We start from the raw sequence: 14942 nt of genomic DNA, 5'->3' as shown, positions 1-14942 counted from the left end.
GAAGGTTGTGTAGAGATTTCTCAACCTAGTGGAAAAGAGGAATGTGATGAGTAGTGCTGTCTATAATGGGTATAGAAGGAGAAAGGATCAACATACTTGTCAAATTTGGACATCTTAGGAAGCAGCAGCTTCTTAGTCGTTGGGGTCATGCCCCTAAGGATGGATTATTTTGTTGCCAAGGTGTCCACGATGGCGGAATCCTTTGGTGAAATTTTTGGGAGGTCACAATTCTAACACCAGAAATCAAAATGGAGAGCTTCATTTTCCTAAGGAAAAAAAGAGTTTTGAGAACTTTTTCTTGTTTGGTGGCAGAGTGAGGGCAATTTACAAAAATGTTTCCATGTAGCAAGTAAGTTTTTGGGGTCATTTTTCTTTTTCAATAAATGTTACAGATGAGACTGTTGAGCTACCACCTTTCCTCATCATCACTTTTCTACCAGTATATTTAAAAATATAATGCCATTATAGTCTGAGTTCTAAAGAGGTTTGTTTTTAACTATTCTTTTTCTCACTTTGCAGATCTCTGATTGGAGTCATTTTCTGGTACAGACCGTGAAAAGAACGCAGTGAAAGTCCTGGTCAACAGTGGAAATACTGACTTAAACCCCAACTTAGTATAGCATTTCTTCTCTTCAGTAGCGCCTCATAATAGAAGAAAAATGTATGGAAGTGCAAGAACAATCACCAATCTGGAAGGCAGCCCTTCCAGATCACCTCGTCTGCCAAGGTCTCCTCGTTTGGGCCACAGAAGAACGAGTAGTGGGGGAGGGGGAGGAACAGGCAAGACCCTGTCTATGGAGAATATCCAGTCCCTTAATGCAGCCTATGCTACGTCTGGACCCATGTACCTGAGTGATCATGAGGGGGTGGCTTCCACAACATACCCAAAGGGCACCATGACTCTGGGCAGGGCCACTAATCGAGCTGTATATGGAGGCCGAGTCACAGCCATGGGGAGTAGTCCCAATATTGCTTCCGCAGGACTTTCCCACACAGATGTCCTTTCATATACTGATCAACATGGTGGCCTGAGTGGCTCATCCCATCACCACCACCACCAGGTCCCCTCCATGTTGAGGCAGGTAAGAGATAGCACAATGTTAGACCTTCAGGCCCAGCTCAAGGAACTCCAGAGAGAGAATGATCTCCTTCGGAAAGAGCTGGACATCAAGGACAGCAAGCTGGGATCTTCCATGAACAGCATCAAGACCTTCTGGAGTCCTGAGCTTAAGAAGGAAAGAGTCCTGAGGAAGGAAGAGGCAGCCCGGATGTCTGTCCTTAAGGAGCAGATGAGGGTTTCCCATGAAGAAAATCAGGTAGGTTTTGACTTACCTCAGTGTTTTTCAGCCTCAGTTTCTCACTGAGCAGTTGGTGTTTTGCAGATGGTTCCAGGACCTGTGCAGAAGAAAGTTTGGCATCATCAAGAAGCCTATAGCTTAATTTATATTAATAGGAAAGCAAAGGAAAAATGAGGTCAAGCTCATGATTTCCTTATTTTCCAGTAACCTTTTTCTGGGGGAGGATCCCTCCTCATTGCCTAACTTTTATACTTGGTTAATTTTGTTTTCTTTTTCAGCAGTTAACAACAGCAGTTCAGATGTACCTCCTTGTGAACAGAAGAGGAAAATATTAATCTCTGCCAGAATAAATACTTTACTGCAACATTTCCAGGGCTGTATTTGACTGATGATTTTTTGTTGTTGTTGTTAAAGCACCAGCAGCATCATTTCCTTCTAGAAGAAGTGGAATTTGATCTCTAATTAGCAAAATAAACAATATGAAATGGGATTGAGTTGAATGGGTTTGATACTATATTGGAGAAATGCAATACATTTTAACCTGTCTTTCTGCCTTTATCCATTCAGTATTAATTATCTACTATGTGCAAGATGTCTCCCTACTCTTTGATCCATCCTCCATGTCTTAAAAAGATTTGTTGGATTAGTTTCCCAGAGTCTACCTGTAGTTATGCCATTCCCTTCTTTAAAGCCTTTAGTGATTCCTCATGGTCTCTAGAACGATGCCTCCTTCCTTGACTCAGTCTGCAGGACCTTCTGGAAGCCTTATCTTGTATCACCTCCTTTAATTCCTGCATGTGCCTAAGGTTTCCCACCTCTGTGCTTTGGCTCTTGCCATTTCCTTCCTCTGGTGGCCTCCTTGGCACTGCTTATTGCCTTTTCTCTTTCAGTCCCAGAGAATCTCCGTTTTCAAATTCTACCTATAATTTGAGGTCAATTTTATATGCTACTCTTTTATAAGAGCTTTGGGGTCAGATGTAATGGATTTAAGCCCCAGCATCACCTCTTACGGATGGTGAGAGAAGGGCTAAGATGTGGGGAGTAGAGAGTGCTATGCCACTTGGTTCAACCATGTCCAGACATCATTTAAGATATCACTTAACTTCCTGTAGAAATTTGGGAGAACTCTGATTTGGCTGACCTAGTGATTCTCTGACAGGTTGGTTTCTATGTTCGCCTAATGAGGCACTTTGCCTTTTTTGGGGTCATCTGTGGACTCTCCTTTCTGTTTCCCTGGCTACCATTCCTTTGAGCCACGCACCTGTGGAAGTCCTTGTAACCTATTTGAAAATCTACCCTGTGTTCTCCTTCTGTGTGTAGAAAGCAGTGACCTGATCCCTTTGATTATCTGACAGAACATCACATCTCAGATGTGATTTTATTTTTTTAGTTGAAACCTAAATCTTTGTTCTTCACTTCTAAATTAAATGAATGCTCTTCACTACCACTTCTGCTGTTTCTGACTATGCCGGACTCCTTTTGGACCTGTTACTGTCATGTACGTTTCCTCTCTGTTCTGAATTGGTTATTATTCTTTAGTTGTTTTTTTGAAAGTGGTTTAGGATTGATGCACATAGTGACAAAAATGCTCCTTGGATGGAATGCAAAAGAGAAAAAGGAAGAAGCTGCTGTCCTTAATGACCTAAAGACCCTCATAAGGCCCCACCTCTTAAGGTTTCACCCCCTCTCAGCAGCACCACCTTGGGGACCAAGCCTTTAACACTTGACAATTTGGGGGACACTTATTCAGACCACAGGACTTTCATTTACCATAACTTACTATACTTTCCTTTTGGGGGGGGGAACCCCACACAGAAACTTTTTCTATAGGGAAGAATGGAAGAAACAACACAAAAGAGTTGAGGAACATCTGATTATGGTTTTTTTATGCACAACAACTGGAGACTGCATCTACAAATGTCATTCTTCTAGGGGTATTTAGATAATCAGAATTTCACTGACCCAAATTCAGATGACCAAAAATGTTTTGAACTGTATTATGTGAAGAGAAATGGGAGGCAGGCCTGTTACAGGGTGGAAGTGAGGAAACTCAGGTGCTCTTATATATGAAATTTGTAGTTCTGTCAATTTAATACTGACTAGCACAGACACTTTCCCCTAGGTGCAGTATTTAGAGGACTTTCACTCATCTGTTTCTTTGTAGTAGATTTTTGAAGTCCTCATGGTTCTGTCCAAAGGAGTGGAACCCAACTCCAGATCTCAGGGAGGATGTTGAATCTGTCCCTGTGTTATAGGAAGTGCAGGCCTATGTGGAACCTACCCTTTCCCTAAACCTCCCCTCCCCACCCCTCCTCCTCTCCAAGGCTCTACTTACCAGCCACACAGATCTGCTTGGATATAAATACGTTTGTTACTGCTACAGTTGCAGTGCTGAAATTTAAAATGGTTTGTATAAATTAGAGTGCATGGATGCAGTTATCTTTATGCTGTCACTTGTGTTTTTGCTTTATGATGCACTTTCTTGAGTTGGAGAAAAGCCGAACACAGTTGTATGGATAGCTTATTCTTTGGGATGACATGGACCCCCATTCCCAATTCTCAATGTCAAACCAGTAAACAGATCAGGGGAAAGGCAAGGTTAAAATTTTTTAAAAATTTTTATGAGTTCTAATCAGTTATACATGACAGCAGAAAGCTCTTTGATTCATTGTAGACAAACAGCAGAATTTTTCACTTCTCTGGTTGTACATGAAGTAGAGTCACACCATTCGTGCAATCGTACATGTACCTAGGGTAATGATGTCTGTCTCATTCCACCAACTTTCCTCCCACCATGCCCCCAAAGTTAAAATTTTGAGAATGAATGTTCTGCTGCTACTAGAAGTAACCCTATTATTATTATTATTATTGGCTTGGTACCAGGGATTGAGCCCAGAGGCACTTAACCACTGAGCCACATCTCCAGTCCTTTGTATTTTGAGACAGGGTCTTGTTAAGTCACTTAGGGCCTTGCTAAGTTGCTGAGACTGGTCTTGAACTTGAGTTGTTAAGTCACTTAGGGCTTGCCAAGTTGCTGGGATTATAGGCATGCACTGCCACACCTGGCCCCTTCTTATTTTTAATGGCCCATGGGATTGAAATACATGTTGTGGGGCTGGATAGGGGATATTTTGATGTGATGATAAGAAAGTAAAGTGACCCAGTTTTCTTCAAAAGAATAGAGGTTTTTGGGATGTAGCTCAGTGGTAGAGTGCTTGCCTAGCGTTATGTGAGGCACTGGGTTCAATCCTCACATTAACATAAATAAATAAAATAAAGGTATTGTGTCCATTTATAAGTAATTAATATATATTATAAGTAATTAATATATATTAATATATATATATATTTCTTTATAGCTCCATGCTATTTACCAGTATAATGAAGATCAGACAGAGAAAACAAACTAGAGAATAAATTTCTAGAAAGTTCATAAGGGGTTGGGCATGGTGGTATGCACCTGTAGTCTCAGTGACTTGGGAGGCTGAGCAATGAATGTAGTGATATGCCATCTCAAAAACTAAACAAACAGAAAGTTCATAGGATTTGTATTGCATGTAGATTATTGACTTTTCATATTCTTGGATATTTTGTGCAACTATTAACTTTGTATTTTTTAATGGATTGTTTCCCTAAATTAGGTATACAATAAAGCAATTTTTAGACATTTTCCTAGGTTGTACGTGGCTAGCCAAGGCTCTGCATGATTATAAATAGCATCACACACTAGGAGATTGTGCTAGTTCTAATATTTACTCGTCTTGTGCAGAAGTGGGACAAGGTCATTGGGAAATGTAACCCAAGAAATGTAAGTAAACCTGTCTGGGGAATGTTACAGCCTTTAAGCACTAGTTATGTGATAATTTCTATTTCTGGCTTCACACAATAGGAAAGAACACACTCTAAATCAATATTAATATGAGCTTTAACTCAGTTTCAACATATGATGTATTCATTTGTATTTTGAAACTTGAAAAGGTCAAGAAGGATCACATTTTGGTGTTTCCTTCATTATTACTGTTTCTTTAATTTTTACAATAGCAGGGTCATTTCGACCGGAGTCTTCCAACTTTCTTCTAAAATACTCATTCTATTGTGAGTGCCCAGATATGAGGAATTGTATCAATTGGAAGCAAGTGATAGAATTTATCTTATCTCTTTGAGAAGGTGGTGAGATTTAACTGCCTTACAGTAAGTTGTCTATTGGCAAATAGGCGTAGCCACAGTCACTATGTGGAATTGAGGACGGAGCCCAGATGTGTTGGGTCCCATCAGGTTTGTGGGTGAGATGTAGATGTCGCTATGGTTTGGATGTGGTTTGTTCCCCAAAGGTCCATGGGCTGGAAGCTTGGTCCCTAACGTAACTGTTGAGAAGTGGAGGGCTTCTTAAGGGATAATTAGGTCATGTGGCTTCTACCCTCATGAATGGATTAATGTCTTTCTCAATAACTGGGTTAGGGCTTTTGGAAATGGATTCTCATAGAAGAGAATTGTATCCTGAGGGACCGGATTAATTACCATGAGATCAGGTTGTTACAAACCAAGTTTACCCCTGGGGTTTTGGTCTCTTCCACATGCATCCAATCATCATTCATGTGCATGTTTCTTTCATGTGATACCGTCTGTAATGGGGCCCTTACCAGAAGCTGAGAAGTTACTGGCATTAAACTCTTGGATCTTCAGAGTTATAAGGTAACTAAAACCTATTTTCTTTATAACATGAATAGTCTCCAGGATTTTCTTATAGCAACAGAAAATGGGCTAAGACAAATATACTCACTACTTTGATACACCTGACTTATCCCTATACCTTCTTCCAGGATCCTATCTTTGTACTATTAGTCTGAGAAACCATGAATCCCTCAAAGCCAATATTTTCAAAGTGCGTCCAAGAAGAGACCTTTTCCGAAGCAGATTTTCTTGTCAAATAAACTTAAGACACACATATTGGAAATGTTTCTTCTGCAAATTCATAATGCATATATTCTAGGTTGAATTGTATCCCTTCCTCAAAAAAAAAAAAAGATATGTTGGATTTCTAATGTCTAGTATTTTAGGATGTGGCCTTATTTGGGGATAGGGTCTTTATAGAAATAGTCAAGTTAAAAATGAAGTTTTAAGCATGGGCTTTAATCCAGTTTTATTGGTGTCTTTGTGATGAGGAGAAATTTGGACACAAAGACATGCACAGATAGAAGGTGATATGAAGACACACTGGGAGAAGATGACTTTGTAGCGTAAACCAAGGAGAGCAGGCTGAACAGATCCTTTCCTCACAGTTCTCAGAAGCAACCAACCCTGCTGACACCTTGTTCTTGGACTTCTAGTCTCCTGAACTGTGAGATAATAAAAGTCTATTGTTTAAACCTCCCAACTTGTGGTACTTCGTTCTGGTAGTCCTCACAAATTAATGCAATGTGTCCCTATGTGAAATGCTCATACTCTGAAGTTAAATAATGTTTATTAAATTTGCTTCATCCAGCAATTTCCCAATCTTACTTAACCATGGAAGTTTATCTTAAACTAAGTGTCTATGTATCAGAGAGCTATTGTGCAATAATGCTGCATATCCAAGCCATCCCCAAACCTATTGTCTTAATAGACAAGTGTTACATATTTTTTCAGGATGGCTGTGACTTGGTTGATCTCTGGACTCTGGGCACCAGGCTCAGAACTGCAAGTTGGGTTTAGGTATGTCCCATGTGTCTCCATGTTCTCCTTAGAATAGTCGCTATTCAGGGATTCATCCTCTCATGGTAGATCATAGATGCCAAGTGTCCAGCCAACCCCACAGACATGTTTAAAGCCCTGCTTACACTATGTACACTAACCTGCTGTTGGCTAAAACATGTCACGTGGCCAAATCTAAAGTCAGTGGTGTAGAGGAAATCTACTTCTTGCCAAGGCAGAGAGGGATTTATGCATTAACAATCCCACCTGTTAGAACACTGTAAGTATTCTTAGATCTAAGGGCTTAAGGTCCTACTTTGGAAAGGTTGCTTGGCTTCAGGAGCATCTCTGGACGTGAGACATTCAAGGAGACCTGTGAGGGGGATGAGCACTTTTAATGTCCTTCAGCGGCTGGGCCTTCCATAGTGGCCTGATTAATAGCTCAGTTTCAGGTTCTTTTCTTCTCTTTCTTAAGTATCTGGCCAAGGAAATCCAAGTAGAAATCTGAGAGAATCTGGAAAAGTTTTTGTTTTCCTGATAAAAGGAATAAATACCACCAGCAATGCTCCTCCCCATTCTTTCCCATCTCAAGTGTTGTTGTGATGCCTGGAGCTATGTCAGCCATATTGTAAGCATGAAATAAAGGCCAAGACAAGCACAGAGACATATGCCCTGCCGTCTCTGAGCAGTTGCACCAGCACCAGAAATGGCCTGCCTCCAGACTTCTAGTCATGTGAGGAAATAAATTTCTAGCTGTTTAAGTCACTGTCGGTTGGGCGTTCTCTTCAATCATATGTCGCAGCTAAATGCAAGTTGTTTTCATTTTAACTCTGAGTTGAAGTATGTGTGCATGTGTATGTTTCCCTGATGTTATATAGGCACATGGTTTAGAAGTGCATACTAAAAAGCAGTTTAGCAGCACAATATAACTCAGCATGCCATTTTGTAAAAGAACAACAACCAAAATTCATCTTCCATCTCAAGACAGTCTTTCCTAGCTCTTCAGGTATAACTTTTGTCTCCCTTTCTAGAAATTGGGAAGAACTTTGGTCCAGACTGAGGCAAAGGCCTGCTTAGACAGGACTAAAATTATAAATGTCTTTTGTAGATAGGTGAGACCTTCTTTGGTTCTGAAGATGAATGAGGTGGCCCAGAGCCAACAGTTGGTTTCTTTTTGCTAGAATATAGGAGAATGATTTGAAGTAAGCTATATATCTTTGTCACAGATGTCAGCTGGCTTTTGCCTCAATAATCTCTTGCAGCCAGCCCTAGAATCAACCATATGCACCACATTAGTAGCTAGCTTTACAGATTTTCATTCCCAAGTTTTCTTCTGGAAGACTTGGCTAATGAGAGGAAAGGAAATGTTCTTGTATGCTGGACGTTGGAGATCTAAATGATTTCCACCTCTCATTTTCTTTCTGGATCACTTGATTTGGGTAATGGGATCATGATAGCACACAAGCAACCAAAGAAAACATTTCAGACTATTTGAATGAATAGATAATTTTAGTCTCACTGTGCCAAAAGTACTTATTGAAACCAAGCTTAGGGAGGGGAAGGCAGGGGGAGTGGTCACACTCAAAACATTCACTGCCTAATAAAATTCCCTATAGACAACATTCTCAGAATTTTAAGAAGCAAGTCTATGTTGACAGGAGAAAAGTTAACAGGGTGATTTTTATCAGCCAACACAGATGGGGAGGGTTTTCTTCTGGCCAGAGTGCAAGTTGAGTTTCTATAATTAGTTGCAGGTGGAGTCCTTGTGTTGTTGTGTTGGAGCCCATTGACATCTGTGTGCAAATTCCCACCACCCCCAGTTGGCATTTGGACTCAGTAAGTCATTTGGCTTTGCAGGAGTATAGAAAATTATAAATCTATTTCACACACACACACACACCCCACAGATAAAGCTGCTTTAAAGGTCAGGTTCGGAAAGCTGTGGAAAGCATTTTCAAAAGTTTGGGAAGTGGGTTTTTCAGCAGAGTGTGGGCATGCAGCCAGGAGCTGGGGCAGCCTGACAAGCAATTCTGGCATGTGCAATTTCTTCTCTGTTTCTCTGTGAAGCCAACTTTTGATTGTATCTTGGAAGTGCTGTGCATCCATTTTGTTTTCCAATAGGAAAGGTCTAGAGAGAGATGTAAAGACCGAGGCAGCTACTTCCCATCTTATAACCCATGGATGGGCTCAAACTGTCTGATTTGACTACATACATTGATCAAGTTAACTTGGTGGTTCTTACCTGGGGTAATTTAGTCTTGTCCTCCTCCCTCAGGGAACATCTGGAAATCTCTGGGGACTTTTTTTTGACTGTCACAACTTGGGGGAGGGAGGAAAGTTTGCTAGTGGCATCTAGTGGGTAGAGGCAGGGGTGCTGGTAGAAAAGCTACAGTGCACAGGGTAGCCCCATGCATTTTCTGGCCCAGAATGTCCATGCCTACAAGGTTGAAAAACTGAGTTAACCAGATGATCACTCTAATTCATTATATATATATATATATATATATATATATATATATATATATATATTATACATTATATATATTGCCTTTGCTCAATGCCTTTCTTTCACTTTGTGCAGAGATGATCAAGTTTTTTTTTTAATGATAATATAAAAACTAATACCCAGTTCATTATTGTGTGGGAAAGAATCGTCAATGATGTCTTCTTTTTCTCTTTTTCCAATCTTGGGCTGGACTAGTAATTGTGATTCTTGACTTCTTTTAAAATAGACACTTGATAAAATAGTTGTCTTTCTTATAAGGAAATGAACAACTCATTAAGGAAATGAAATGACTTTTTAAATTATAATTCCTGTGTGCTTCCACTGTTCTTTTAAATGGTGTTTTTTTGTCCACCTCTGGCATTGATCTTGAAAGGAAGGAGGAATAAGCATTTTGAGCACTCTTTTTCTTCCAGGAATTTGCTAGTTTCTCTTCATGTGTGAGCTCACCAGTCTTGCAAGACATGTGGTGTCTCATTTTATAGACAAGAAACAAGGCAGAGAGATGAAGTGGGCTGCCTGAGGCCTCATTGTGAGATAGAATTGGGATTTGATTTCAGGTGGGTGTAGCTCTAATACTGTGCCCTCGGTCATGAAGAGGAAGAGAGCAGATTTACTTGAAAACTAAAGAGCTTGGTGCTGAAATGGAAGTTCTCATATACAACGGTAGTAGCAGTGTGCTGCCCAACCGTTTAGGACACTGTTGAAGAGGCATACAGAAAGGATGGAAAGCAAGAACGAGGAAGGGAACTAGTGGTGGGGAGCAGCAGAGAGGCAGGGCAGCAAGAGGTAGCAAATTAATCCTTGTCAAGTGAATGAGCAGGGAGGGACACCTAAGGAACACTCCTACCTTGGAAACCCATCCTGATAAACTTCAGGCCTTTTAAAATTTTAAACCATAGATGACAGAGGAATGACAGCAATTATCTCTCAGGACCTGTATATAATTCAGGGCCTGGAAGATCCTTTCAAGTTGGTTATGTCTGACAGATTCTCTGGATTAACAAGAGCAAAGCTTGAGGGGTGGGGCAGCTGTCTATTTGGGGGTAATGGACTTTAATGAGGATGGGCTCACTGCTCCAAATAGAACTCTCCCTGATCTTGCTTCCATCTTCAGGAACTTGTGGGTGCCTTGCCTGCATCTGGTGCAGGACTCCCTCAGCTGACACCTCTCAGCTTCCTCTTTAGTTGGTTTCTGACCTTACTACAGTGATCACACATCTATTTTAGGCTTTGCCTTTTGAATAATTTCACATCTTGTGTCTGAAAATCAGATCTTCTTTTCTTGGGTCTCAGCTTTCCTGATTTCTGCCTCTCACAGCAGTTATCCCCTATGAAATTCTTTCTTTTCTTCTCTTTGAGAATCCAGACCATTCACTTAATTCATTCAGACATCGTTTGTTTAAGGGAGAATGTAGTTCCAAGTAGCAGAAACCCATTCAAGCGGGGATTTACTGGGGACACAGAAGGCATCTTCCCAGACCCTTAGAAGTATCATGAGGGGCTAGAATCCGGGGTTAGTTGAAAGATAATCAGGAAAACAGTCAAAGTCAGTTTTTTTTCTTTGTCTTTCCCACTCTCTTTCTCTCCTCTCTGTTATCTCTCTTTCTCCTTATATCCATTTTTATATAACTCTTATGAGAAAGTGACAACTCAAGGGAAGCATATTTGTGATCTCCATACAAGTGTCCTTCAGGGACTGCCTTTTAAAGTTGCTCTGTTGCGATTTCAAATGTAAAGAACAGAAAATCTGGCTGACCCAGCTTGAATCCAGAGTCTATTCTAGGTCCAGTCAGTTGTGGTCAAGGGAGTGAATCATGAGTCCTGCACACCCTCCGCAGAACTATACATGGGTCTGTCTGGGAAAGGCACATGGTGAGTAGATTCTCTACCAGGGAGTCTGTGGGTAAGGTGCTAGGAGGAAATGACAGCCGTTGTTGGGAGAGTGTTTGTGAAACACATAATTGGAAGCTAGCCTATTTCATTTATTAGAAAACCAAGACCAACCAAGTAAGACTTTCAAAGCTTGGAAATTTAATTTGTTACTTCTGTCTATAGCCATTTCTGTCTATAGTCAACTTCAGTTGACTCCTGGAATCTCTTGACCTTTATATCCATCTTGCCAATCTCTATTTTGCTCACTAGAGAAATTCCCAAAGTTGTATCAGTTGAAACCATAATCAGTTCCTGCTATCATATTCCAATAGACCCACATAACTTTTTTTTTAAGAGTATCTTTAAAAAAATACCTTTCCTTATTTATTTTTATATGGTGCTGAGGATTGAACCACATGCCAGGCAAATGCTCTACTACTGAGCCACAACCTCAGCACCCCTCATAACTTTTTTATAATGGTGGATTGCATCCTTTGTGGAATTTTAAAAATTTCTCCACTTCCTGTAAGCTTCCTTAGTTTCAATAAGAATTTGGGTCTCCAGAGTGCATGGGATTTTGGTGTGAGGTAGGATCAGCGAACTTTTAGAAGTAGATATGTTAAAATTTGATGTCTTCTATTTTAAAGTATAACAGCTTGAGTTCTAAAAACTATTGGCTCTTTAGTATATATTATCTGAAAAGGAATAGAGAGAAATTAAAATTCACTGATTTGTTCCTTAGGAAAAAGCTTTACGAAATATTTATGTGAAATAACATAAAAGTTCCCTGTGAATCCAGAGACCAGTGGAAATAAGTAAGTTGGAGTGATGCACTTGATGGCCAGATTTAGAAATGTAGCAAATAATAAATAAAATTTGCCTTCTCAAAAAGTTTAAACTTGTGCCTGTGATTTTTAACTTTGGGAAGCCATGGGTGTTTTGAGAAACCATTTGAAAATGTCATAATTTTCCCCAGAAAACTGTGCATAACCTAAATTGTGCAAACACTTCACTACCTCATCCATATGCTTAACTCCAAGGGCATCTAAGGGTATTTGGATCAGGAATCTGCCATTTAATATTAATATAGCACATGAATCAGGAGGAGGTAATTCCTTGTAGTTACTGAAATGAATGAGCATTTGGTAAGGTGAGACATGTTTTCAGCTCACTGCTATTCAATTTATGCTGAGGAGCAGGGAACCTGTGCCAGGATTTTGATGATAGTTGGTAAGGTGGAAACTTTTGATGGTTTGTATACTGGATTTACTAAATGCATTCAGGTATAAGCTACTATAGGTAGATTTTAGCCCACCTTCAGGAATAAGATACCTTGAAAGAGTTTTCATAGTTTGAGTGTTGTAATAAAGTCCATATTTAAATATCTTCACACAGGACTTTTATTTCACTGTGTTCAGCTATGGGTGCCAACATTCCCAGTTCACCTCAGAAAAGTCTATTTCACTTTGTAATTGCGAGTGAAATCTAATACCCCAAGTTCATTTGTGCTGTAGCCATTTGTGATAGAAGAAGGAACAGAGGATTTTGGTGAGTTATCAAGTAAGGATTAATCGACCATCTACTGTGCTCCCAGTTATGTGTTAAGGATTGGAGAAGGCTCTAAAGGAGTATAAGAAGTCCTTCTATCCCTTGCCATCTCATGAAAATTACTGGACCCATTTCCTTTTTCTATGTAGACAGTAAATAAGGAAAACACCAGGACAGGCCTCCTTTTCCATGAGCAATTGACAAGTATCTTAGAATTCCTGAGCATGAACTTTGGTCTAGGAGGGAAACTTCCTGCCCAATTTATTTACCTTTCTGGAAGAGCCACAGATGCTAATGTGACCTTTCTCTCTATTCTGTAGAAGCCTAGCCAAAGTCCAGGAGAGTAGGTGCAGCATACAATTAATATCCAGCCAGTGGAGGGCTTCCTGAAGGGGTTGGGGTGAGGAGTGGGGTTGGGATACTTTCTGGGCTCTTTCCTCTCTCAGGGAAGCATGTAAGTTCTGTGAATCATTTTTTCATTTAGCATATCCGCCCAACTACATTATGTTCTCTATTTTTTTAAAATACTCTTTTTAGTTGTATTTGGACAGTAATTGGACACAATGCCTTTATTTTATTTATTTTTATGTGGTGCTGAGGATTGAACCCAGCGCTTCTCACATGCTAGATGAGCGCTGTACCGCTGAGCCACAACCCCATGCCCCATTATGTTCTCTTGATAAAAATAAAAATGATTCTTTCAAAGAACTTCATATATATATCCTAAATGGAATAATTGTAAGTGAGAGTGTTTATTGGGTGCCAAACACTGTGCCGAAGGTCTTTCATATGATACTTCATTTAATTCACATGATAATCCTGTGAAGTAGATACTGTTAGTATTTGCCCCATTTTTTTTTTTTTTTTTTTTGGTATTGTGGTATTGAACCCAGGGTGCTTAACCACTGAACCACATTCTCAGTCCTTTTTGTTTTGAGAAAGGGCCTTGCTAAGTTGCTAATGGCTTTGCTATGATGCTAAGACTGACCTTGAACTTGTGGTCTTCCTGCCTCAGCCTCCTGAGCTACTGGAATTACGGGCATATACCACCGTGCCCGACAGCCCCATTATTATTTATTTTTTTAAGGCTCAGAGAGGAGGGCATTTATCCAAAATTACAGTTAGAAAGTGGCAGAATTGTGGTTGAACTGAGGCAGACTAACTCCAAAGTCATAATAAAAGTCAACTGTTGGGGCTGGGGATGTGGTTCAAGCGCTCGCCTGGCATGCGTGGGGTGCTGGGTTCAATCCTCAGCACCACATAAAAATAAAGATGTTGTGTCCACTGAAAACTAAAAAATAAATATTAAAAAAATTCTCTCTCTCTCTTTTTTTTTTTTTTAAAAGAAGTCAACTGTAGTGTCTAGTGCCTAACTCTGGGAACAAATGGGGATCTGAGGACAGTTATGGATTCTTTATTGAACAACTTTGAAACCTATATATATGAGAAAGTCATTCTCTTTTCAAGTCTCATTGAGTGCTTCTGATGAACTTAATGAGAAAGTCTCAACTTGGTGCCAACCTTGAATACCTCCTCAGTACTTATTAGGCATTTCTCACCCTCACTGTAGGATATATTGTGACATTCCTACATGACACTTACTTTGTAATTCTGACAGCCCCAGTTTTTCCCTTTCCATCTGATGTGCCACCTGTTCAAAGGGTTTCTATGAGAACTGGCAATGTGGTGTAGGCAGAGCTTGTTTACTTAGTTCCTGCTTGATTGTCTGCCCAGCCCCCATCTGGTACTGGGGATTGAACCAGTTGAGGGTTGCTCTACCACTGAACTATATCCCCTGCCCTTTTTATTTTTAAATTTGGAACAGGGTCTTGGCTAAGTTGCTGAGGCTGGCCTTAAACTTGTGATCCTCTTCCCTCAGCCTCCCAGGTCTCTGGGATTACGGGTGTCCCCGGTTATCTATCATTAATGGTCCTTGAGAGAACCAGGTTTTAGACAGATTGCCTGGGTTCCATTTCCAGCATTGGACTTTGGTCACCTTACTCTCTGAACTTGTTACTTTACTTGTAAAGAAGTTGTGATAACAGTAC

At 40.2% G+C, this 14942-nt stretch overlaps 1 protein-coding gene across 1 annotated transcript in view; it reads left to right on the top strand.

Moving 5' to 3' along the window:
• Positions 1-659: 659 nt before the first annotated feature.
• Positions 660-14942, top strand: part of Erc2 (ELKS/RAB6-interacting/CAST family member 2) — an 808331-nt gene continuing 794048 nt past the window's right edge. The window contains exon 1 of the mRNA XM_077796473.1: positions 660-1316. Within this exon, the coding sequence (XP_077652599.1) occupies positions 660-1316 (657 nt within the window). The remainder of the gene's footprint in view (positions 1317-14942) is intronic.

This window comes from Urocitellus parryii, chromosome 3 (genome assembly GCF_045843805.1).
Source record: "Urocitellus parryii isolate mUroPar1 chromosome 3, mUroPar1.hap1, whole genome shotgun sequence".
In the NCBI taxonomy this organism is placed as follows: domain Eukaryota; kingdom Metazoa; phylum Chordata; class Mammalia; order Rodentia; family Sciuridae; genus Urocitellus; species Urocitellus parryii.
The sequence above is the reverse complement of the archived record's forward strand: the minus strand, read 5'-3'. Positions and strand labels throughout refer to the sequence as shown.